The sequence below is a fragment of the Semicossyphus pulcher genome, unplaced genomic scaffold (assembly GCF_022749685.1).
Source record: "Semicossyphus pulcher isolate SPU_LCO1_2020_fin unplaced genomic scaffold, fSemPul1.0.p SCAF_21, whole genome shotgun sequence".
In the NCBI taxonomy this organism is placed as follows: Eukaryota; Metazoa; Chordata; class Actinopteri; order Labriformes; family Labridae; genus Semicossyphus; species Semicossyphus pulcher.
In genome coordinates, this window is record NW_027211695.1 from 5,240,075 (window position 1) to 5,267,369 (window position 27,295).

General features: G+C 41.8%; 1 protein-coding gene across 4 annotated transcripts in view; it reads left to right on the forward strand.

Moving 5' to 3' along the window:
• The window catches only part of LOC138600940 (RNA-binding protein with multiple splicing-like), a 44,154-nt gene extending 19,225 nt beyond the window's left edge, over positions 1-24,929 (forward strand). The window contains exons 3-9 of one of the 4 annotated variants that reach the window (XM_069672496.1): positions 91-129; positions 2,945-3,007; positions 6,648-6,798; positions 8,859-8,986; positions 12,443-12,512; positions 22,234-22,353; positions 22,809-24,929. In XM_069672496.1, coding sequence (XP_069528597.1) covers positions 91-129; positions 2,945-3,007; positions 6,648-6,798; positions 8,859-8,986; positions 12,443-12,505 — 444 coding nt within the window. In that variant the 3' untranslated portion in view covers positions 12,506-12,512; positions 22,234-22,353; positions 22,809-24,929. The remainder of the gene's footprint in view (positions 1-90; positions 130-2,944; positions 3,008-6,647; positions 6,799-8,858; positions 8,987-12,442; positions 12,513-22,233; positions 22,354-22,808) is intronic. The other 3 variants (XM_069672497.1, XM_069672498.1, XM_069672499.1) reach the window with 3 other exon arrangements.
• Positions 24,930-27,295: the final 2,366 nt, after the last annotated feature.

Sequence of the window (27,295 nt, forward strand, 5' to 3'; positions counted from 1 at the left end):
TAAATGGTATCATGTAAAACATATTTTATTTACATCATGCTTTTATTTTGTTAACAAAATATGTTCTGACTTTTCTCTCTCTTTTCTCAGGGCTATGAAGGCTCCTTGATAAAACTCACATCCAAACAGGTATGCTCCACGACACACTGATACAAAGAATCTAATGCATGAAGTCGTCAGCTCGTCTCAGCTCGTACTGTTTACATTTCCCAGTTTCTTGCTCATCAACACCTTTAATTTACTTGTCTCTCCTTTGTCCCATTTCTCCCCCCTTGTTGTTATCGGCTTGTTGACTATGAAGGATTAGCACACTTTGTCAGGAAGTACCTGTAGGAGGAAAAAAAACTCCTGGGGGGAGGGAAGGGGAAAAAGAGTTGCACCAACTTGCCTTTGGCAGTCGGATAGTATGCTTGTAGTCGCAGACATCAACTCCGGTGGGATGTGCGGGGATGGGAAGGGAGACGGGAAAAGAATTTTGAGGTGTCAAAGCGAAGCGTTTTGACAAGAGCAGAACTGACGCTTGAGTTTCGCCTCAGGGGGGGCGGGACTGAAAATGAGCTCAGCTGGCAGGTGTCCACATCCAGACTTAAGCAATTTAGCTTCATGTCAGTGTACTTATTACCGCATTACACTGTTTCCCATAAAGACATGACAAGCTCATTAGATGGGTTTAGGGCGATTTAGACCGAATGTGCCGACTGTAATACCTCTAAAACTAAGAACAAAGGAAAGCTTTTCTTTTCCGGTGCGGAAATTTCTAAAGTAAAATCCTTCTGCGTGGTCAGGGAGTTTCCCTTTTTGAGTTTCAGTGTGGTTGCATGCTGTCAAAAAGTTTCAAAAGGAAATTAACAAGGAAATACTTTTTAATGCGCCTCATTGTTTTGTCTTTCTCGCAAGTAAGGTGTGTTTTTCGCTTTAAATCTCTTATCTCGATTGCTCGATGGATTGTGTTGTTCTTTTGTGCCCATGATTTCATCATCTGATAAGATCTAGTGAGAAATATCTGAAAAATTAGCAGTGAACAGTGGAGGAGCAGGAGCCTGTGACATCACTGTTTAATGTGGCTACAGATGCAACGGAGCACAACCAGCATCAGGAGTGGTTGACTCTTACACTTCCTGTTTCTGTTGTTAAGCTTGGTGTTTAGTTAAACTTTAAATAATCTGATTTATGAAATCCTCATAAGGTAATAGATGAATCGATTTATTTTTACTGCTAATAATGCGGCTAAAGCTAAACATTAGCCGTCCGCACAGAAAATGTAGAACGTAGAAAATGTGTTCTGTGCAGGTTTTCCTTTTTGTATTTAAAGGTTCGCCAGTTCGCCAATTTTCAGCCTCTCCTATCATGCTATTATGAGAAGCTAATGCCATTATGGTCGGAAAAAAATGCTCAGTGCTATTGGAGGATGCTATCCGCTTCTCCAGTGGGCTCTGGAAAACCTCCGACAGACGACGTAAGATGCGTCATCTGGCGGAGGCCAAGGAGCTCGCTAAACTACACTTCCTCAATCTAGGACGCCCGCCTCCGATGTCATGTCTCGTTCAAAATCGTCAGGTTTCAAATGTAGACTACAACGATCCACGGGTATATTCTCGTCGTATTTCGGATTGTGTACCGCCCCTTTCAGAGGGAGGGGCGCAATGCACGCTGGGTGTTGTAGGAATGTAGAGTGGGCAAATCCACAAGCTGTTTGTACAACTTTCTCCACAGCCATGGTGCCAATTTCAAATATTATTGCTTCAATCGATTACAGAGAACACCAGCTTTAACTGACGGTGGCTTTTTCCATGAGTGAATCGCTCCTTTAATGAACAAATGAGACACTCAGCAGCTCTCTCTGCACTTTGGCCTCTCTTCGCACCTCCCAACCTTGCATCATATTTTCATAATTACCATCCTCACAAGGCCAAAAGTCAACAGATGCCTACGCTCGTGTCTCACAAAGCGCTTTAACACTCCTCAGCCTCGTCTTTGTTTTGAGCGTCTCTCCTCCCCGACTAATGACAATGGCGATGTAAATCATCGATCCCTCCTCTCCCCTCCCCGGTCCGAGAGCACGCAGCCATCTCCATATATAGCAAGAGCCAGATCTCAGACCTTTTCTATTTATATTCCTGTTACGCTTCCTCCTCCTGACGTCTTCACTTAGTCCCCTTTTCTTTTTTCAATGTTTCTTTTCTCCCCCCTCCACCTCCCCCTCTTCTTTCTTCTACTTGTTCAAAATTCCCATAACCCTACACTGCTTTTCCAGATCACACGCAGCAGTGCGACCCCATGGGAGCAACATGTTTGGAGATTTTCTCCCCCCACTCTCCTCCCTAACATCCGCACACACATATACGCCTTTTTCTCCACCAAAAAAATGTGTATTCTTTGTTCATATCTGACAAGCGAACCTGCATCCTTGTGTTTTCTTTTCACCTTTTACAGTGATGTCACCGGAATATAAAACAAGAACAATTGAAATAGACGTGAACAAGAATATATTGCATTGCTTTCCACTGACAGGCCTGTTCGAGGAGGTCTTAAAAACCGCTTCACCTCTCTTTCTTTCATTTCTTTTCTCACCTTTAACCTCTACATTCTGATTTTCATTCGTCTTCCTTCTTCTCTCTCTATCATTCCTCCTTTTTCTGCCTCCCTCCCCTCTCTTTAAGGCACTTTCTCTCTCTCACATTGCCCGTATTTGGGCATAGGGGAGCTGAATGATGAACTCTCCTTGTAAGCGTCCAGCCTCCATCTCTCCCTCTCCCTCTCTCTGTCGCCACGGTTTTATAAACAGGGTGAAAAAGAGGGAGACAGCAAAAGAGAGGGGGGGTTAGGCTTGATAAAAAATGAAAAAAGAACAACATGTCTATGTCACTCAGACAGAAATGCCGACTCAGTTTTTCTGCCTTAAACCATGTTTCTTTTCTTTTGTTCTGTCTCCTTGTCTCCCCAGCCGGTGGGGTTTGTCAGCTTTGACAGTCGATCAGAGGCGGAGGCTGCTAAGAATGCCTTGAACGTAAGTGTCGTGCCCTCTTCGTGCTCCAGCTCTGCGCTTGTATATCTTGTGATGACTTGGAGAACCGCATCTCGCTCTGCCTTTCCGTGCAGAATGCATGTGATATCCGGGTAATCCAGACATTCCTACATTTCCGATCACACGCAGAAAGGTAGCAAAGTCAAACATACTGTACGTCTGAAAGCTTCTTCAAGCTTTTGCCTGCAAGGTCAGGAGGAAAATTAGCTCCTTCACATATAAATAGAAGATATTGATCCAGGGTTTAATTTTAATCTTTCAGAATGTAGCTCAAAAGAAAGCCTTGATGAGGGAGAATCAAATATGAAGCCGAGCCCGTCCTCACAGGGTTTTATCAGCGCTCTTAAAACAAAGCGTACATAGACGGTAATGAAAAGCCGCTCTCACACAGCTTTGGTTTCCTTGTGTTTTTCTAACCTGTCTAGATATACACCATCTCTCCCCATGCTTCCTAAGTTTTTGTTGATCTCTTTGTCACAGAAAAAGATCAGTTTTATCATCCTCCTAAAGCGGGGCTGTGACAACGCAAGCAGGCTCTGTCAACTTTCAGATGTTGAGATATTGTTGCGCATCAAAGGCAGAGCAGAGAGTTGAAGAAAGCATGAAAATTATCATCTTATTATGAGCCAACAATAGTCAGACTGTTTCCGTAGAATAACACAGTGGGGCTGAGAATTGAACAGTGCTCTTGTTTTTTCGGGGAAAGCGACGTCCCGCGGGTCATATGGAGATTTTGCTAACATCTATCTGCATATTGAAATATGGGAAAGACGGAGAAAGCTGAAGCAAAGAGGGGATTTGTTTCTAGTCATGGTACTTCTGTGATATAGCTTCTAAAATAGCGCTTGATTCTCCCAAACAACACCATTACAACAATTATCAGCAACACAATACATACCAAAAGAAGTCCAAAGAAGCTGAAAAACACAACATTTCAAGGCAGGGGTTCAAACTGAGATGTGCTCAGGCCTCATTATACCCATGTACCTTATTATACCTCTGCAGCCTCGACTGGCAGAAGCTGTGAACGCACTGAGCCAAGGCAATCCTAGTTAATTCCCTCCCCTTCATGAGAAGAGTCATCCCTCGCTTGTTTCAGCTCAGCTCTGCCCGGAGCCTGCAGGGACGATGCTCGCAGCCTCTCGCTCTTTTTTTTGCTGCAGAGAACTTTTTGCTCTTCGCTGCTTTTCTCCACCATTGATCTGACCCTCGTTGTTTTCCTGCCCGTCTTTTAACAGACAATCGAATGAGGTTAATTAGAGGGTGCTTATAGTTGCTGGTTGAATTCTTCCTGGCCGTGTTGCGACCATTGCGGGCAGACAAACAGCTGCTTTGTTTTTGGAAACAGGAGAACATTTGTTTGTCACATTCCCTGTTTTTCTTCAGGCAGTGATAATTGATGAAGAAGAAAAATCATTTGGACCACTGAACATGTAGAAGTTTTTGATGTAGCTCAAAGTGTAAGATACAAAAACAACCTGGTATGTCAGAAGGATTTTAGTTTTGGCATCGAAGAATTCCGAAGGTGGTACGTGCTGTATGTTACGACACATTATTAGATCACGGAGTTCCGCAGGGAACAGAGCTCGGGCCTTGTGTCTTGTCTGCCCATAGTGTTAAAGTCAACAAAACCTAGCCATTTTTTTTTGCAGACGTCTTCTGTTTCCAAAAATAACACTCTTAAACACGATGGCAAATTTATCGCAGACTTCATGACAAAATAGATATCCTAAAGCGACAGGTTTCCAGCCTTAAATTAACTGCTAAAGGAAAAAGTCTTTAATGTGAAAATTCGAGGTGTCAGCCAGGTCTCATGGGACATCTAAATAACGCACAATAAAAGGTCATGCATGATATCTTACCCCTCAGTGCTCTGATTACCCTGCTTTATCACTACTTCAAAGCACAAGACTTGAAGTCTATCAGATGCTCTCATTTATTTATAACATCAACTCCTCAGACATGAACAAAATCATTCATTTTGTCAGGCTGTTTGGGGCACGGTTGCTAAAGCAAAGTATAACTGATCCGATGTGTAACGTCATTAGGAGTCATCATGTGGTGTACTCAAATCTCACACAACAAAGAGACCTCCCAAGGTGTTGACTCTGAGTAACCTACCAGGGAAACAAGGGGCATCTAAGAACTCTATAAACAACTTAACTATGTTTCTTATAAGATTTTGTATGAAAGTAAAATTTGGGAGGGGAAGTATGTTGTATCATGGATCGCATTACACATGGTTAAAGAATCAACTTAAATCATGGATACCTGTGAATTACTTTTGGATTTATTGCCATCAAAAATCCTCCACTATAAATGTACAAAGATGGAGTAGTGACCTTTTATAGACATTTGAGATGATTTAGCATTAATTATCACTTTACCTAACAACACTATTATGTTGATGATGGTGCCTCTTATAGATCAGATTTTGGATCAGTGTTTTGGGTGTTCAGGGTTCTGGGAATCTAAGTGGTATTTATTTTTTGCCCAAACAAATAATATGTCATTCGCCTCTAAAAGTCCCTGGAGGGATTTGTTTAAAAAAGATGCACTCAACAAACTCAAGCCTGGCTAACGGTGAGTGACAACCAAAGACGATGCCATTTTTAGACACCTTCATTGTTTCCAACAACAAAGCTTTTTGAGTTTGCCTTTGACTGGCTTCTTCTTAATATGAACCTTAACTAAGGATCATGGGTATCACAGTATTGGAACCATCCACAATACCTGACAACACATTAATTTAGAGGCTTGAATACTCTATACCCACAACATTAACCCATTACATTCTAATTATCCAACTTTGTTTCTTAGTTGAGAAGACTGACAATTTGACACTGAAAATTTAAACTTGTAAAATACAGTACATCTTCGTTCAAAGTTATGATGGCTTTGATTGCTGACTGATGACATTACTATGATGATTACTACAAAGAGTTTGACACCATCTCACAAGCAAAGTATTTGATATTTTAAAGGGGGGGTATTATGCTAATTTTAAGCATCATATTCACTCTGTACCAGTCCAGGGTTTACCCCGCCCTTCGCCCAATGACAGCTGGGATCGGCTCCAGCCCCCCTGCGACCCTGAACAGGATAAGCGTTATAGATAATGGATGGATATTCACTCTCGTGCTCTGTGCAGGCCCTCATACAGCCTCCTCCTGAAACAACTCAGTCAGCTCTGTCCCTTTAAGAAACCCCGTCCGCTTTCTTCTGATTGGCCAGCTCTCCGAAGCCTGCTGAGGTTGCATTTTGTGATGTCACAAAGTGCAGCGTGTAGAAAAAACAGAGTGAAATGTGGCGTTCACAGCAGCCTGCAGACTGAGCTGAGAAGCCTGGGGATTATTCCAACATAGTTTTACCTACAGATTTTAAACTTCACCCACGTTTAGTCTGGACATCCAACATTGTAACATTATATGTATGTCTTAAAATGTAAAACAGCATAATACCCACTCTTTAAGCCTGTGCCAAAATAATAATAGATATCAGAAGTATAATACAATACCTAAAATAATGAGGGATTAATTATGATATGTGAGCTTTTTGATTGGTGTCCATCTTTGCTCATCCATTTACCTATTTGCTGACACATTTTTCTGTTGGGTTTCAGGGTGTCCGGTTTGATCCAGAGATCCCCCAGACCCTGCGGCTGGAGTTCGCCAAGGCCAACACCAAGATGGCCAAAAACAAGCTGGTTGGCACCCCCAACCCTCCTCCATCCCAGCAGAGCCCCGGGCCACAGTTCATTGGCAGAGACCCATGTGAGTAAACTGCTTGTCCCTTAGCTCGTCTTACTTATTGTTTCTGTTGCTGCTCTCTTTGGCAGTCTTGTTTGTCTTGTCTTGGGTGAATGGACGGCTGTTTCCCTTTAGTATTTGTTGTCATTAGTAGAGTGTTTGTGCTTCAGCTTTGACTACACATAGAAAATAGAGATTGACTTGGCTGCTAATCACTGAAAGTAGATTTTTTTCAATGGTGTTTGTTCCTTTAACTTTCACTGTTAGCTGTCCCTTTCATTATTCGGACTCATGGCCCCTGAGTTCGAGTACCATGCGTACAAGGATTTTGCAAATGCAGCTCTGTCCTTTTCCCCATTTAGTTAAATATTTTCTACAGAGTTAAGTATTCAGCAAGAATCAGTCATTGATAGTTGAACATAGGCCAGCTGTGGTCATACATTCTTCCCAAATGATCAAACTGCTCTTATCTAGGAGAAAGGGTGTGTGCACTCGGAGCCCCAGTGGAAAATGGAAGGAAACGATTAATGAAAGCATGACGTAATCACCAGGAGAGAAATTGCAGTCATTTCCTGATAAGCGGTGTTTAAATTAGCTATTTTTTCTGATCCTGCTATGATAAACACTTACAGGAGACACGGGAAGCACGGGCAAAATGCTTCCTAAAATTGTACAGCTATCTGATGGCTCTCCATTGAGACATACATTTTAAACCTTCATTTACTCTGTACCACTCTGCACTGTCACCTATCTCTTCACGCATGCACTATGATCTTTTTTTCTCTTTATACTCAACTCAGCGAGTAAATCATCACATCTGAGGCAGTTTCCTCTCATTTTATCCCAAATTAAGTCACTTTACTGACGTTAGAGGAGTGTAACTAACTGTCGTGAGTGTTGCTACACTTGCTAACCCTTCAGTTTTCACACCAGACATTTACAGTTTACAATAACAACAGGGGCAGATTTAGCACACAAAATACAGATTAAGTGTTTAAAAATGTACTTAATAATGTTAGATGGAAGTTGGCAATTATTTGTAGCCGACAACCGTCAATTTTGCCGGCTGAAATGACAACTGCGACAGCTGTAGCTAACAAGCTAATCAAGCTAACTTGAGTTTCATGAGTTAATTGAGATAGCCATCTCCACCTGACTAGGCTATGCTTCTAGTTGACTTGTTTTAAAATCTAGGTCTTGTCAAAGGAGTCTTAAATATGGATGCAGTATGATGCTATTATGTAGTTTCATAATTGCTATTGTGCTAAATGCTAAAGCTAAACTTCTCTGCCGATTAGTCAGCAATCCTACCAGTTCATGTAACATTTAAATACCTGTTATAAGCCAAACTAGGAAAGAGCATTATTCTTTTATCATGATTCTGTTTGGCAGCTTAATTTATGTAGTTCTGAAAATTTAGAGTGGTTTCAATTATAAATACACAAGAAAGGGCTGAGTTAGGGTGAGTTGCTTCGGGTAGCCCTTCGTTAGCTTGGATTGCGGGAGTGTCGGCTATTCTTTCTTCCAATAAAAAGCAGTACAAGGCTAAGCCGAAACTCAGTGCAGAGGACAGTGGGAAAATACTACACAGTGGATTATGTTATTGCCAACTTCCTTGCCATTGCAGGTAAGGCTCGGTTACTGTTGAAGGAAGTAAGCTAGTACACTAGCATGATTATGATTATAATCGAAACAGTGTTTAATCCATTCCAGAAACTTGTGCTTCTGTGTTTTTTGGCTTTAGAAACGCTTAAAAAAAGACAACCGTCTCCAAGATTGATAATAATCTGCAACAAGTATTATTGCTCCGTCTACAGCCCAATGCATACCGCTTTGGCAGGTTGAGAAATCCAACCTGACAGGCCTGCTATGCCTAGAATTCTTTGAAGGGGCGGGTTTAGCAAACAGTCAGGTGATTTAAAGAAATAAAATGAGAGGATGCTACTCCAGGCAACAAATACCCACCTGTAGTTCACCTCCACGACCACCTACACCACCGCTACCTCCACCCTGTCCTCTCTAGCCACCCACCCCATCCACTGGCCACCTTCCTCACTCCACTCCTCCTCTTCTTCTTTCCACAGATGAGCTCACAGTGCCTGCTCTATATCCCAGCAGCCCAGACGTGTGGGCGTCATACCCACTGTACCCGGCGGAGCTGTCGCCGGCCCTCCCACCCGCTTTCACCTACCCCTCCTCGCTCCACGCTCAGGTAACCTGCAAAACCCATCCCCCTCCTTCCTCACCACCATCACCACCACTTTCGACCACTGCCCCTCACCTCTTCTTTAGCCCCACAAACAGATCTTAAATCACTCTCTGCTCCATCCCACAGACTCAGATCACACACTGATCCACTGATTACCTCCAACCTCTACTGCGAATGTGTTTTTTTAAAGTCATGTAGTTTGTACTTCAGAATTTTCTTCTTACAGTAAGGGGAACTCATGTAAGCTTTCCAGAAGTCTACGCGCAGTTTGAAATGATCCTGAATCCTTGGTTCAATTCTTAGCTCAATTTAATGATGCCGATGGGATCAAGGAGAAGCTCTCACAAAAGTAGCAAGGATTTTCCCATGCTGGAGTTTTTTTACTTTTACCCACTTTTTATTTAACACAGACATGGGTGCCTGGTTATCTTTCAAAATAGGGCAGCAAACTTGGAAAGATATATAGGTGGTGGGGGGTCAGGGGGTCCTCCCCGAGAAAAAACATTCTAATTTAAAACAAATTGCTTGCATTTCTACCGCACCTAACTTCTTGGATTAAGTCAAGTAACAGCCACCGGCACTATTCTAGATTAGTTAGATTATATGCGTTTATGCGCGTTTACTCTCCTTCCACTACATCCGAAATAATACAATCAACAGGGCTGTAATGCCAAATATTAACAGCCACGTTACACTGAAAAGAGCTGACCCTTAATTCGGCTTCTTCGTCCCATCTCCACAGCCGAGAGCAGCGGAGTAATATCGCTCTCCGGCTCTGCAGGTCTACTATATTTGACCAGCAAGCTAACGTGAGGTGGGCAGGCTGGCAAAGTAAAGCCCTTTTAACATTGCGGTTCCACTGCAGTGCCGTAACGAAGCTCCGCCGTCATGCAGCCTTTGCCATTTTACATTGGACCAAGCATCGCCGGCGTAAAGCCGCCCCAGTGTGTGTTTTTACAAAGCGTGTTTTGCCTCTGTAACGCCTCTGTTACTACATCTGATGCCAGCTCAGGCGGAATGACTACGCCCCACCATTACACCTATGTGCATTTTACATAGAAGACGGAACGCATAATAATCCCGCCTTGAACTGGCAGTGTAAAAAGGGTTTAAGCTAACGTTTACCAGCAAATCAGTTCGGCATTTCCACAACAGTGAAATCCTAGTCAGTGGGCCAAGCAGGTTCATTCGACATACGCTAGCTTATCTTTTCCTATGTTCTGCTTTCAGTCCATGATCGCAGTGAAGCTAAATGTTTCTGACCTTTGTCAGTCAGACTCCTGTGTGGATCGATAGACTGTGATTGACAGCTACAGCGCGTTGAGGCAAACGATCGGCTAAGGGTTTGTCGGAGCAGTCGAAAAATGTTTTTGTCAGTTGCTGAGAATAGTAAAATTGTCATTAATATAGGGTGCTTAAATATAATCACCTGATTGTGGGGACTGTTTGATGATAAGTGTACTTTTTACAAAGACAAAAAGTGGGGTAGCAAAACCCGAATTTTGCTCCCCCTGATTGAATAATGGAGATGCATTTGCTCCACTTGCTCCACTGCTCAGGCGCCTATGATCTCAGGTACACACAAAATACAGACGCTGCATACTTCAATAAAGTCAAGAATCCAATAATCCAAGAAGGGTTTATATGGAGAAATGTGTCAAGCTATCATATCCCAGACCACAGTTCCACATCAGTGACGGCTCACTTCATTTGTCCCCATTAGTGGCATCATCTGTGCAATTGAAAGCTTCAGTGGTTTAAAAGGTTTCCATCATCATTTGACCATCAGCTACTTCATAAATTAAAACCCTCTATTTCAACTAAACATGATCCAGTGTATCGAGGTCTTCTAATCTGCACCGCTCCACTGTGGGTTCACAAAAGAGTTCATTATTGATCTCTTGAAATTCTTCTCATGGAGCCTGTTTGCTGCAGCTGAAACTGATTAGAGCTCAGTATTAGACATGCTGTTTTTGATTTTTTTTTCAGTACTTTGCTGTATTTTAACCTGAATTTGTTACAGTTTCTTTAATGTCTTTTATCTCAGCTATAAAGAGCATATATCCATACATAATGCAGAGGCTAAGGCTATGAAAGTAGAAAGGCCCCCTAGCAAAGACACTGAAGCTCAGATGATGTCAGAATTTGAAATGAAGCTGAATCTGCCGAGCTGGCGTTTTTCCATATTTGTCGGATGTGTGAGCGCACGCTGACACACACAAAGAGATTGTAATGTCACTAGAGGGTTTCAAGTCCCGCAGCCTTATCTGACCCGGAGTAAACACTGATGTTAGACATAAGAATATGCATATTCATATGGCACACACACCAGACTAAATCTAATATAGGTCAACATGAGCTCAGCTTTCTGGCTCCCTGGTTAATCAACAGCTGTCCTCATTCCTAGTGAGAGGACAGTCGTGTTATTGGATTGCGAGTGTATGTTATCTATGAAGCAATAACAATAAGTCCCTCTGTTATGAGACAATTTTAAATGCAAGAACATGATGGCCTTTGTTTTCGGGTCATGTGACAATTAGCACTGGTTATGTAACAAAGAGTAATGTTCCATGTTATAAACTAGTTTGCATTTTAAAGATTTTTAAAATAATTTAAAGTCAATCTACTGAATTTGAAAGCGTAAATTAAAGGCTTTGTGAGAAATGTAAGACATAGAACACTCGTGATAATCTTATGTTAATGTGCAGCTATTATTAGGAACATGCTGCAGACACATAGGCCCGAAATACACACAAACAGGGCCCTGTGGACATGCATTAATGGAGAGATGTCAGATTGAGGGGGCTGCACATGGACATGCGCCTCAGGCAGTTGAGGGAGTTGGTGCCTTGCTCAACTGTGCCCGAGAAATAAACCGGCACGTCTCCAGCTACCAGCCCCAATTTCCATGCTTGGTCCGTACCGGGACTTCAACCGGCCACCCTCCGTTTCCCACGGACTTAGCCACCATCTACAAAGACTTGGACACCGGCAAAAACAACTAGCATTCCTAGAGTGCTGTCGTCACAGTTGTGTTTCCAGACAACCAGCAGATAGTCACTCCAGCTGGCCTGGAAATAGTCAACACATAAACACCCTGTAAAACCAAGAAGTTGTTGTTTAGACACTTTTGTTGTTTCAGTGTTCACACCAGTTAAACTTATCAAAAATTACGTTTTAACAAGTTATCTTTAGAAGTGCTGGTAAGTGGATTTTGTTAGCTTAGGACAGGGATAAGCTAGCTATCCTACCCGCTCTTCCAATATTTATGCTAGGCTAATCTGCTTGCTATAGCCTTATTTTTATTCTGCAGATTCAAGAGTCGCTTCACTTTCAATGTAACATTTAAGGAGATGTTTCTATAAATATGCTTATTTATTTATGTGAATATGAATTAGATATAGTCATGTAATTTATGTGCGAGACACTGTTAATGTATGTGTGATTATGCGTGTTTAGATTCGCTGGCTCCCACCTGCAGATGGAACTCCTCAGGGATGGAAGTCCAGGCAGTTCTGCTGAAGTATGTGTGAGTAACAACATACACACTCAAACACATCATACACACACAGCCCCCTGCCCGACAATGTCAAAGTCGTGTACATGTGCTGTGCTATGAAAACACCAAAGCAAATGTTATGACACTTTGTTTTAACAAGTACAGAGATATTCTTAAACACACTGTATGTCAGGAATATCACCGAGTGTTACGCCACGTGGTGTGCCTGTCAAGTGAGCACCCTCTTCTTGCCCTCAAACCTTTCATGTGCTTACTGCCAAACTAACCAACTAATTAGTCACGTTTCAGCTAGTTGACTTCAAGTGCAGACATGCAACAACAAAAAATAATTAGCCTCTTAGAAGCAAATGTCGGGGTGTAAAGCTTACTGGGTCAATGAAACCACAGCCGCTCCTCACACATCATCATAAGAGATTCAAGACGCGATTTAAAGGGGGAACTCCATTACTTTACCCGCTCAGGTCACAGGGTAGAGAGGGTCGACTTTTCCCATTGATGTGATGCTTGATCTGAGGCATCAAAGGCAGAGAGTCAAAGGGAATATACAACGAGCTCCGATGCCAACATTTAAATAAAATAGACAGGGTAGATCTCAGCAAATACGACTAAAATGCTAATATCAGCTTCTTTGGTAGGTAATTTTATTACAGGCAGAGGTGAAAGTCACTCAGTACATCCACACAGGTACTGTGCCTGGGTGCAGTTTAGAGATATACTCTATTATACCTATTTTACGCTCCTTTTTACTACAATATACAATGCAGAAGCAGATGTTGCTCTGTTGCTCTTTTTAGTTAACTACTTATTTCACAGCTATAATTACATTTTTACATGTATGCATGTCTTCTTCTTCATGTCTTCTTCTGTTATGTAGCCTATACATGTCTTCTTTACATACTGCGGTGCACCTATTAGCAACTTTGGTCTTAGCTAACTTTTGAAATTAATATCTAGATTGATTGTTAGCAAATTGCTAACTTAACACAGAGCAACATTAGCATGAACATTTTAGCCCAGTATTCACTCTCACTTAAGCTCTGTTTTAGTCTTAGCTAACTCTTGAAAGTAATGTCTGGTCAGTTAGCTTGTTGCTAACTAAACACTCTCTCATTAGCCCTACTTTGGTCTTAGCTAACTTTTGAAATTAATATCTAGATAGATTGTTAGCAAATTGCTAATTTAACACAGAGCAAAATTAGCATTTATGTCGGAGTCCAATATTCACTCTCCCTTTAGCTCTGTTTTAGTCTTAGTTAACTTTTGAAATATAAATCTTGATAGTTAGTTAGCTTGTTGCTAACTAAACAACGAGCCAAGTTAGCATCCGTATTGAAGTCCAATATTCACTCTCCTTTTAGTTCTCCTTTTCAGTCTTAGCTATTTTTTGAAATAAATATCTAGCTCATTAGTTTGCTTGAACTAACTTAACAACAAGCTAAATTAGCATTCATGTTGGAGTCCCATATTCACTCTCCCTTTCGCTCTGTTTTAGTCTTAGCTATTTTTTAAAATAAATATCTTGCTCATTAGTTAGCTTGTTACTAACTTAACAACTAGCCAAATTAGCATTCATGTTGGAGTCCCATATTCACTCTCCCTTTCGCTCTGTTTTAGTCTTAGCTAACTTTTGAAATAAATATCAAGATAGTTAGCCTGTCGCTAACTAAACAAGGTGCAACATTAGCATTCATGTTGGAGTCCCATAGTCACTCTCCTGTTTTAGTCTCAGTTCAATCTTTAAAGTAATATCTTCTAATAGTTAGCTGGTCGCTTACTGCAATTGTCTGCAATTTGGTGCTGGGCAGGTAGTGTGCAGTGGATTTATCAGTTTTGCTGAAACAGCCACTTGCTGTGTCTGGAAATGAAGTTAATTAAAGTGGCATGAATGAACCAGATCGCATCTTTAACACCACAATGAGCTGAAAGATGCTAAAATTCTTTGTAGAGCTGAGGGGAAGTGCAAATCAGTTGGTAATTTTGTGTAAATTCATCACTATGATCGACCTCTTTTACATTATACACACTCCTTTTATCAATTGTTAATATGAAGATATGGATTAGTGCAGCTTTAAATGAAGAAAAATCTGAGTTTTATTCTAACGCTAACACAATTCCTTCACCAAATCACCTTTTTACACAGATATGGTTATGCATTAACAAGCTGCGTAGTTTTTGTGGGGGAGCGGAGGGAACTTATTGGCTCCACAGATCTGCCTTTATTGCACTTGTTTGTGTGTGAAAGTTTATTACTGCGCACGCTCTCACTTAGCCACTATAAACACTGAATATTGTACTGTAGTAATGTTGGGACTGTGCCGCAGATATGAGGGAATATTTGTCATTTTGTCAAGCCCTGGCAGAATGAAACACAGTTTTTAATTTTAAAAAACATTTTCTGCATTTCCGCATTATGATAAAGCACACAGTGGAGAATTATAAAGAAGTGGAGACAGAAATAGAGACGGAGGACGTGATACTCCAAAAGGTCGTTAATGTGGAATATGCACCGTGAAGTGCTGAGGTACCTGGTTTCTGCCGTAAGGGTTGTTTTTATGAATCTTTATTAAAAAATGATTAGGATGGGGCTCTATTTCAAATAAATTGCAGATGAATTAGTTTAAGTGGGACTGCAGACGGTACAGGGAGCAGCTGGTTTCTAATAAGTGCTTTGATAAGTACATGAGTCAACTGTGACCATGCAGGAGCTTCACAGCGCATGTGCTTTGTCTCTGCTTCAGACAAACTAAACACTGTTGTGCTTGCAGAAAAGCAAAACCACAAAGCACAACAAATCCCCTGCTAGGCTGTGTATCTGTGTTGGAAGAGTGTGTGTGTGCGTGTGTGTGTGTTTGCACTTGGCGCCAGTCACACTGTCACCAGTACCCTCCCTCCAATGTCTCGGGACAGGAAGAAACATGTCCTCCCGACCCCTTGGGGAGCCGGTGGGGAGTTGGTGGGTGGTGATGTTAGCACGGAGGCTAACATTCATCAAGCTGTTGATTGGTGCTACTCCTCTACTGTCCCTTTGTAACCCTGCATCAGAGCTGATTTGACTATTTACAGAGTGAAACGAAAAAAGCTGCTGGAGTAATGTGGGGGATTTCATCTCTGTCGGGGGGGTTAAAGGAGGAAGGGAGTGGAGGAGGGAGGGGCTTGGAGGAAATAATTACTCTTCTATCAAACCAGGAGGAAGTCATTTAAAGGGTCAGGCTGCCCCAGTGGATATTAGCCCCTCAATGAAACAACAACATCCCCACATCCGGCTCGCAGTGGAGGGTGAAGCTGACATCCAGACAGAATATTGTAAAAATAACAGGCCACTGCAGCAGATATACATAAACAACACACTCAAATAATGTAGTGTGCAGGATACACAGACAATCATAAAGCCTAACTCCTGCTGGTATCTTTTCAAGCTTACTTTTTGTTTCAGTTCTCCATGTTTTCATGAATCTATCATTGAGATTTTTGGCTGCCAGCACAGTAACACTAAGGTGAAAGGAATTTTGTTTGTGGGAGTGATAGCTTTGAGAAATTACACTTGAATAAGTTAGCAGCTTGTCCTTTTTGCTCCTGGAACAAAACAGACGTCACTGTGGGACGTTTTTCTTTGGAATTACTTTCTCTAAAGACATAGCCCCTAGTAAAACCACTTACAGTGACGTCTGTGGATGATCCAGAGAACAGGGGGCACTGTAACTTTGGTGCTGAATTTTAAAATAGGGCATCTAAAACATTCAGCAGGAACAAATTCAAGAAGCTTATCTAGACAGCAAACATACAAGATGCATATCTCTTGTATTTATATTAGATATACTGTTAAAGATACAGTGACTCCTTTAGAGTTGAAACAGTTTGATAATACCAAGAGAAAACTTCCAGGGCTAAAAAAATGTCCATCGCTCAAGTGTTAAAAACTGCAGTTCCCCTGGTGACCACTTGAGGCTAGCTCCAAAAGTGAGTCAGTCCCCATAGACTCCCATGTTAAAATCCCCAACTTTACAGACAAATAAAACATGTTTACAGCCTCGTATAAAAAACATTTTTGTCTCTATAGCTAATTTCCCTAAACATGATAAGAGTGCGGAAGGTTATTTTTTCGTAAGGCTTGAATTTATGCGTAATTGAGGGTGTGGTCGCTTTGGTTGACGGGTGAGTGCCGCTAGCTGTAGCTTAGACCGCTAAGGCCCAACTGAACAGAGACGATCTGGTCTATGGAGGATTTCCTGTTTGCGTCACCAGCTGTTCCCGACCTTACCCTTGCTTCGCCAAACGCGGCTCCTGTTGCCTAGCAACAGGTAGCTAGCAGGCTAATTAGCTATCATAACCAATGTCATGTAACTTAACCTATTATTTTGAGATAATTTTTTTCAGGGCCCCTTTCGTTATTTTGAACATTTGTGTCGCTAGCTTTTCGATTGAGTTGAATCTTTTGCATTTAAAAGTGTATTCCTCGGCCACCATCTCGTTTGAATTGGCGCGCAATGAATCTCCGGATATGTTGGGCCACAAAGGATGCACCTGATGGATCCTTAGTGGCCCGGGAAAAGGAGGACGCATTTGTCGGAACATCTTCAAAATGGGACAGCCTTTGTGACGCAATCGGCCTTCAAATACGTCCTCCAAATCCAGCCCCAGAGTTAGGACACAGCTAATAACTCAACTTGACCTTTGGTATATCCATCCTGTCGCCCAAATATGGTCACTTCCAGTGCCAGTCTTAATTTCAAACTCCGGGCTTCAGAGCACTTGTATCCATCTTGTGACCGTCATTTCAAGTAATGCTGTTTTTTTCCCCTACAATAAACTGTCAGTGTTGAGTTAGCCTTGCTGCTCTGTCAGTCCCTGACATTTTGCAGCTGTACCAGACCTTGTGTGTGTGTTTTTTCAGCCCTTGTTGTTTGTCTAGTGGATACAGTTAGAAGTTAGAAACACAGTTCCTTAACGTCTTCATGTGGGCTGCGAGGAGGGTGTTACTTATTTGTGCAGTGCGATCCATAAAGCACGGCGCTTGTGAAACACTTTGAAACAATTTTAGCTGCAAGACGGCTGAGAATAAACATGAACCGGGGTTACAGAGAGGAGCTGTCTGTGTTGCACCACTATTGTACAATCCGTCTGCTATTGACGGGGGAAAAAAAGAGGCAGCATTTGTGAATTGTTACTCATGCTGAAGGCGTCTGGTGACAAGAGGACCTTTGCAGTCCTGAGAGGCTTGTGGTCGGTCAGTGGTTGTTGTGGCATTTGACGGACGGGGCCATTCACAGTCCGAGTATGTGGCTTTGCTTTAAGAACGGGAGGCTTGGATGTGTGGTAGCATTCAGGGCTCTGTAGTCACGGCTGGTATGAGTTATCCTAATCACCTGGCATCCTGTCTGTCAAGAGGACTTTATTTGCAGCAGTGCCACTTCATGGGAGTAGAAACAGGTAGTTGCCCACTGTTGATGCTTCAAAAACACATTGGACTGTAAGATTTTGTTATTGTAGCCCCCCTGGAGGCTGAGGCTAGGTCTTCATGTGAGTGTTTTTGAAAGTGAATTATATTTGACATTCATGCTCGGGCACAGAGCTCCATCCAAAGACAACCTAATAGTGGACATTAATGCCTAGTGAACTGGACGGAAAGGTAATCCGGATTTTCCATCTGACAAGACATGGCGGGGGAGTGCAGTGTGTGCGTGTGTGCCTCTATCATGCATGCGTGTGTGTGAGAGACTAATGTGTGTGTGTGTGTGTGTGTGTGTGTGTCTGGCTGCCTGCCCCGAGGAGCTTTCTGGCCAATAGCCCGACAAAACCAATGGTTCCTGTGCAACGTTGGACTAATTCCCACAGGAGAGCTGAGGGCCAGCTGGGGCCCCTTCTAATAAGGAAGTGGGACTTTATTTTTTACCCCCTACTGACACATAACACACACACACACTTACACACATACAGTATGGCTTCACAGTGGCCTTGTCTCTGCACCGGGTCTCAGGAGCTGGATGCATGTCAGCAGCTGTGTTCATCACCACCCTGCTCCAGCAGCTCTCGCTGGTATGTGAGAAACACAGCCGGGGCCTAAGGGCTTTTCTGCAGATTAAAGGGGCTTCAGACGGGGCGCTTTTTCATGGCCAGGCTGCACAGGTAGAGATCTTAAAGGATCAGAGTGCTGTGATTGTGAGTTTAGCTTCTGAATTACAAATTGATTTAATTTGCAATATCACATTTTAGATATATTCTTTTTGTAATTCAAGGCAGTTATTTACAATGCCAAAGCCTGCATGTTTTGTTGTCTGTTTTATTTTCATTGCACGGCAGTTTAAGTGCAGTTGGATTTAATTTGGACAGCTACTGTACCTGCACTGAGTTACGTTGCATTCTCCGAGGTTCAAACCATTGTTTGAGTTTAAAAAAAAAAAAATCGAAAATTGCCTTAAATTTAGCAAAAGAACATTTACTACAGAAGACAAATATGCATGTACACAAATTCCACTGATGCCGAACGTTAGTTTAAAACAGTGGTTCTCAACTGGTCTCGCCTCAACCGCTCAAATTTATATAATGAAAAATGGTGCAGGTTGGACCTGAGATGGAACCAAACATCACAGTATGTCAGCATCACAAAAGACAACAGTATAATAGTCAACCAAAATGGTGTCAGTGCATCAGGGGAAAATATTCCCTTTATTTATATTTGCTATAAACTACATCCAGTTTCATGAATGTAACTGTAGCTGGGATTACCCAATCAGTGGCTACATGGAGTGTGACTAAACTACATTACGACTGCACGCACGTCATAGGAAACCCATGTCCTTCAAAATAAAAGCGCAGCACAACTTTTTTTTTAGCATACCCACTTTTGGATCCCGACCCACCAGTTGAGAACCATGGGTTTAAACCATATTGTAGGGACTATCCAATGAGCCAATGTTTTAGTCACTTGCACAGGAGTATAGGAATAGGGGTGGGAATCGCAGGCTAACTCACTATCCAATAGTGGTCCATGATAACGATAATATCACAATACAGTACCAATATATGGCCATATCGATATTTGGTCCCACCCCTGTGTACGAAGGTCTTGACACGTAACCAAAACCAACTGTCCAGAATGAGAATATCATTGGGTGATGTTCCCGTTTGGATTGGTAAACCAGACAGAAAATTATTACTGATTTGATTAGATGAAAAAATGATGCAACACTGTTCCTGTTGCCGTTCTCACAAAGTAAGTGCTTACAGTAAGAGCCGTGTGTGCCCTCCACCTATTCCCAACTAACTTCCTATGAACACCTGACCTCATCATGTGACCAATCAGACCAACACAGTACAAACCAAGTGGTCAAAGTGAATCAGTCAAACCGGGGGTCGGATAGATAGGGCAATATATCATCGTTCTAACCTGTGCGATACAATAATTGATAGGCTGACTCCAAGTTTAAAGAACACGACACTTAACAGATTTCCCCAGACATTTTGACTCACCGCATCACTACATCATTCTTTCATTTTAATTGGTGTCAAAATATGTGAAACTGACACCAAATCTGTTAATGAATACATTAATTCTGCACTTTACCTTTTTAGGGGCATTTTGTATTCTTCAGTTTATCGGATATCGTGATGCATCATTATATGATTGTCTTGCAATATATCAATTATCGCTGTATCGTGATATTATCGTGAGTTGCCCTGCGATTCCCACCCCTAAGTCCAACAATATTTATGCAAAAGTATTTACATCATAATATAACTAAATTGGCTCCTACACATGTGAAGTGCAGTAGTTTAGTCCTGCAGCTATAAGTTTAAGCGTTTTTCTCCCACATTGCTCCTTGATAAATTGATGGTTTATAAATCAGTAAATCATTTCCTAAAAAGAAACTAACACCGGATCTATTGCTGTGTGTTTTGTAAAAGATAACAACTACACTTATTCATAATACTATTGTTAATTAAAATCATTGCCAATTGTTTTTTTGGCAGCTGGCTAATCGGTCACTTTCCATCTCAACGCCAAATCTGGCTCTATTTGCCAAACACAGGTTTGATGTTTGCTGTGATATTTTAGTCACCGCAGGAGTCTGCAAATGTATTTTCAAATCATATGAATGAAACAAGTGCTGCACAGAACGGGAGGAAACATACAATGAACTCTCTTAAACGCGGCTGCAAGTGTGGAGATAAATGTGAACAAGTCCTCTCTCTCTCTTCATTTGCAGCAGTAGATTAATGATCACTGATAACGCAGGCAGGAGCATTTAGCATGAAGCCTCACCAGAAATAAAACAGTGCACACATTCATGAGAAAGCAGTCACCTCCCACATTCTCAAACACTACTTGTTTACCTATCTCACATCATGCGCCTGGCCCGGGTTATTGGCTGTAACACATTAAGCCCGCAGATCACTAAACCTTTCCCTAATCCGGACAGACATGTTCAATGATCAACCCAATCTTTAACCTTGGTGTCTCAGCCAGAACAAATAGGGAGGTCTGGAAGTATGCGTCGCATCAGCTTAGCCAAGCGGCTGTGTATCGCATCGATTCCCTCACCCTTGATTGAACGCGCAACAAGGCATTAGCTAGGCCAGCCGTGCCCCTTCAAAAAACACCGTACTCTTTTCTGAACTGTTCCCAACCCGTCTCCCTGCTTCCCCTGCAACAGTCTGTCTCTCTCTTCCTCTCTCTTAAGGTCATGTTTGGTTTTCTAATTGTTTATTGTTCCAAAGAGTTTCTAAACCCCCCCCCTCTCCACTGCCCTCCGAACCCGAGTTACCACGGCCTCCAAGAGATGTCTATTTTTGGTGATACATCTGGGTTGGGGTTTAGGGGGTCGTAGGGATGACCTTTCTCTTTGGTCTGCTGGTGCTGGAGTTTGAATGGTGGGGGATCATGGGAGATATGGTTGTTAGGCAAGTGTTTAAGACTTTTGTTCGGGGACATCCTGTGTGTCACAGCTGGGGTTTGAGCTTGAAAGATTTGGGGGAAAAACAGACCAAAATTGGCTTCTTCTTTTTTTTAAAGGGGCAGCAGATTTTACATGTCATAATCCATCTACTGTTTAGAGGGAGGTCTATGCGTCCTTATTAATAATTATATAGTGTCTGTGGGTGGACTTGGAGACGACACAACTACATAATAAAAATAATAACAATAAACATAAGAAACATACGGAAGCCCTGAGTGGACATGCATCCACACATTTTATTTACTTGTCGTTTTCTCGAGATCTCGATACTTATTTATCACATTATCACGATATGATGAGGCAAATGACAACAAATGAGTTGCATTATGGGTAGTGTAGGCCTGTTTTCGGAGCTACATATCAGGGACAAAAATCATCGTCTCAGCTCCGTCCTTTCTGAACTTTTTTCTTTCTTCCTGTTGAGTCCCCCAACAAAAAAAACTGTAAATTGATGGACTATCCCTTTAAATGTCTACACAACTCCTATGTTACGTTCCTGCTATGTTATTACTGCGATCAAGCGGCTTTAAATCACTGGTTGCTGCCTGGTTTGAGTGCAGTTTTTGAGCTTGTTAAGACAAAAATATGAGTGTTTATTAGTATTGAATGGTTTAAAGTGACACAACTCTCAAAAATCATATCATAAAAGGATCAGATACAATGACAGAAATGTTATCCCATCCTTTTCCCACAACAGAAACTATAAAACGGCCTAAACACAACCACTCTCGCCGCTTGTTCTCTTGGCTAAACCTCCGCCTCCTCTGTGTCCTCAGGTTCCTGATGTGTGATGGTGGCCGTGGCCGGCTGTGACGGGCGTTGCTGATTGCCTCTCGTGTCCAATTAGAAACCAGACGGACGGAGCTGACTCCAGCTCTCGGAGCAGCGTACCGTCGGTGAGTTTTTGCGGCTCGGGACTTCACTTCACTTCGCGACCATTGATCCCAAAAGGTGCAAAATCTCACCTCGACACCCGGGTGGCGTCGCTCTCCCTTCTGGCGAGACGTCTGGTTTTGAAAGTGTAGATTTGTGGAAAAAGCTTTGAAAGACATCTGCTGGAATGACTGTGCCGCACCGAGCCATATTGTCAGCTTTCACATGTGTATGCTTCAGCTTTTGCACAACAGAGAGTGTTTTGAAAACAAAGCTAGAGTCGTGGTACAAGATATTTGTGGGATAAAAGTGTGTGTGGTCTTGGCACCACAAAGGCAAGAGCGTTTATCTGTGTGTGCATCTACCTTTGTGATTTATACGCGTGTGCATGTGTTTGTGTCGTGCAACAGTTCCACACGCTCCCCTTTGTTTTTACTACTTCGTGTGTGCAAACTCTTTCTCTCTGTCTCTCTCTCAGGCAGCAGCAGCCTCATGGGCCTCAGGACATTCTAGACCCCAGCCTCCATCACACATCGAGCACCCCCACCCTTCCCTAAAGTCCCTCCAACTCTTTTTTATACTGTTACATACTCAAGATTTACCGGCAGCGCTTTGGCCACGCCTCCTCTGACACCTTAAAGGTACCACGACAAAGGCGCACACGCCCTTTGTGACTGCATCGCCTGTCTAACAATAGCAGACCTCCTCTCTTGCTGTGCATTCTGTATATGCAAGACGATTTATGCAGGAACTTTGCAAGGCCAGACTCATGGAAGTGTCGCCAAAGCGCTGCCGGGCGACGTTATTATATGACTATAATTATTACTATTCTGTATATCATTCATATTAATGTTATTATGATTATTAAATACATGTTGAAGCATGACTTTGCAGAAAAAAGAAGAAAAAAAAACGATGCTGTACATTTTTAGATATTTTAAAGAAATACAAAAAAGTATTTTTGTAATCAAGACGATGTTTGAAACGTTTGATTGGTTCATGTTGTGTGAGAAACTTTCTTTTTCCTCTCTTCTTTGTTTTGTGCCATTAGAGAGTGAAAAGTCGCCCTGCTATACCAAAGCAGCCCTGTTGGTTTGCTCTTGTCTTTTCTACATACTGTGTGTCGTCCGTACCTGATGAAGCCAACATTGTAGTCCTTTGTCGCCTCATCCAGCTCCTAATTTTTGCAGTTAATCAGATGTGTGAAAAAAAAGAGGCATTGACAGGAATAAGCCATCACCGGTGAAGGTAGAGTGACCCCGGAGAGACTGCGAAACACAGCAAACTGAGCCCTGCTATAATAAGGAACCGGCTCCTTCATTGTTCGGCAGGAGGACAGCAGCACAGTATAGAGAAACAAAAGACCAAAGGCATTTTTTTTTTACACTGGAGAGCTATTTAGGCTAGTGGAATTATTCCGTTTTTGACTGCTTTGTGCTCCTCAATCTGATTTCTTATGAAGTGTGACATTATTTTCGCTGCACGTCTCTTTTGGTGTCACTCCAAAGAGCCACTCTGCATCTGAAAGGAGATTCACTTAAAGCAATTTGTCTCTTTCGTCTATTTTTAGGGAGCCAACCTGCTTTTTTTTTGTAAACTTTGAATTAGCATAATAATGATTGGAGCGTTAAAAAAAGAAATCAGCTTTTGTAATCTCGTGTCTTCTGGGCCCGCAATAACGCCTTTGCTGTTTGACATATCATCGATTGATCATATTTCTGTGACATTTTGATGCCAAATTTTCTCATTCATGTCGCGTTCTTACAAAAAACAAACAGTGATTCTTGTACTTTTCTGACGAGGCTAAGTCACATTTCAGTGATGTGACAATCAAAAACCTGAAATACCGCAAGAAAAACAATCTTTCTGTAATCTTTAGCCCGGGTGTGTACAATCATATCGGAGTGGTTGAATCATATAGTCAGTGTTTGTAATGAGTAATAATAATATGCACATAATATCAACTGATTTTCTGAAGCAGACATTTTTTAAAGCCGAGTGTGGCGCCAAATTTATTAGAACAAGTATTTATAAGGTGTGTGTGTGCGTGTGTTTTTATGGGTTTTTAAAGTTAATAGAAGATGCCCATCATATAATTCATTGTAAGTATTATTGTAAGTTTAATTGTATATTCATTTGGTAATTTTCTAGAGCTCCTCTGTGTGTTTGTATCTGATATATAAATGCTGTTTTACCTACATAATTCACTGTGAAATCCAGAGAAAAACACGCTCTTTGAACGAATGGATCTTTTTGTGTGTCGCCAGCAGTATGGTACAGAAGTTTCTGGAAAATAATACGATGATCCCTCCCCTTTTGTCGATGAGAATTTTTCCGGTCTCGTTTCAGTAAACCATGTGCGTACCTGTGTGTTCTGTGCATGTTCACGGCATGTGTGTGTGTTCCTTTTTTCTTTTTCTTAATGCATACAGTACTGTTGATATTTATGTACTTTAACCGCTGTGAGGAGAAACTGTATTTCAGTGAATTGCAGAGGTTCGTTTGTTTGAAACCAAAAAAAAAGGTGATCAAAATGAGAAGTTTTTATGAAAATGTTAAATGAAGACATTTCAGGCCATCTGCCATTAAAGATTGACATCATCCCTGCTGTCATGGTTGCTTCTTTCTGAATGTTATTGTGGTAGTTGTTCAGGAGCCCGGCTATAAAAGTGCTGAGATTTAGAGGGATCAGCTGGAAGAAATGAAAGTTTTCCTTGGTGTAATATCCCCTGACAATATGAAATGTTGTTTTTGTGACCTTAGAATGAGCCATTTTTATCTACAGGGAAGGCAGGACCTCCTTCATAGTTGCACTGCCATGTGGCTACAGGAGCCCAGAATGGATATACTAAACAATTGCTCTACGGAGGGTCTTTTTACAAGTTTGCGGACACTTGTTGGTTAAAGTCGGTTCTAATATGCAACCTTACTCCTCAATGCCCATAAATCAAGTTTATATATTCTTTCAAATATAACCAAGCATTAAATATGAAGCCCCCCCCAAAAAAACACCAGATGAGAAAACAACCAAAAACATATTCAAATCTGTTTAAAGAACAAATTCTCAAAATGAAGTTAAAACAAATACTGGTATAAACATAAATCATCAAAAAGTGTGTGTGATCTTAGTGGAGAAATTGAGAGGCATGTGCGCTGAGCTAGCTTAGCTGAAAACGCTGCTAGCTGAACGCATCTGTTTTCCCACCATTCTCCTTCAAACATCAATGTTCTCAACTAGCTTCCCACTGTAGCTAACTTTTGTCATAAGAAAAAATATCCAAAGGCCTATACTTTGTACTGTTGTAACATTATTAGATAAACTCTTGCAATAACAATAGCTAAAGAATTGAAGCCGCGGCTTCCAAAGCTTGCTAGCTTACACTACGTAGAGATTTATAGTTTGGTTTTATAGTAGCTTCCTTTGCCGTTACTTGACTTCCATTTGGTGATAAGACCAAACCATGAATTGAAGATAAATATAATGTCATGAAGATATACATGTAAGTATGGTGTCTTTGAATTACAAGGAAAAAGCTTGGTAGCTTTAACTTCCCTGCTAAAACAGGAAGAAGTTGATTTACTGTAGTTTGTAGTTGAGAAGGCTAATGCTTAGTGCTTGCAGCCACCATGTTTCAAGTTAAGCTTAACAGCCACACTTTTCTACTAATTATGTATAAAGGAGGACAAGATACAGCATATGTATTTGAGAATTTTACAATTTAAGGTCTTTCTCTTTATCAATGTTAGGAGATGGGGGGTAAAAAATATTTGGGCCTGTGAGCATCACATGTAGTGGCCGTAAATTGTGATCACACAGTTTGGCCACTATGTCAAATTGACTTCAAAGCCTGGCAAAGATCCTGGAGGCGTGATGCAATATTACTTTGAATGTTCTACTTAGGTTTCACACAAATACAGATTGGAACACCCTCAACCAAAATCTTACACCAATCTTCAAATCCATATAAGCATTAGGAAGATTAAAGACACCAAAAAACTGGATCTCAAAGGGGCAGAAAATTAAAATAGCTTGTGAAGGTTATGCCATATGTCAGTTTTGGAGCTCCATATTTGAAGGGAATTAAGAGCACATTTTGACGTTTTGACTGCACTTCGATGTTGCCTTTTACCCGCAAAGCAATCCACCTGCGTACAGCTCAATTTCCTCTTCCTTTCTCACACTTGTCATTGGATAACACCTCCCCCACACTCCCAGGAGGCCGTCAAAACATGATGTGGGATCCTATAAAGTGGTTTGTGTAGCAGGGGAGCTGGAGACCTCTTTCTGCCCTCTATAAGAATAGCCCTCCTAACCCAGGGGCTGGCTACTCCTGAGACAGAGGCCAAAGCCAATTTAGTTTCCCTCCACATCTCCGCTCTCCTCTGTCTGCTCAGTCACACCAGGTGGCACACACACGCTTCTCACATGACACACGCTCGTCCATGCCTGGAGGGGTTACACGGAGGGTGTCAGAGCAGAGTAAAGTGGGGGATAAAAGTCCTTGTGTGTTCATGCATGCGGGCGAGGGGACATATTCATCTGGGTGCCTACATGCATACGCCCAACTGGCAACACTTTGTAATAGTGTTACTCCCTTTGACGAGTCCATTAGAGAGGTGTTTCTGTCCCCTTTTACATCCTCTTAGCTGCAAGCGTGACAGACATGGTCAGTGATAAATGTATCTGTATTTTCTCTGCAATGAGCCGTAAAAACTACAGTTATACTTCTTTGGATTTATCTATTCATCGCACATTTGATTTCCAAACCGCTTGACTTGTGCTCTATAAAATTAAGCAATGTTGACCCACGACCCATTGTCAGAGTTAGCAATGTGTTGAGAATTTTTTTGCAGATAACCAATGTGTCATTTCCCTTTCATACAATTGTTTAATCATGTCATTTTTAGGGGCCTAAGGTGGTAAGACTCTCCAAACTGACCAAGAAACAGGCAGAAAAGAAGATG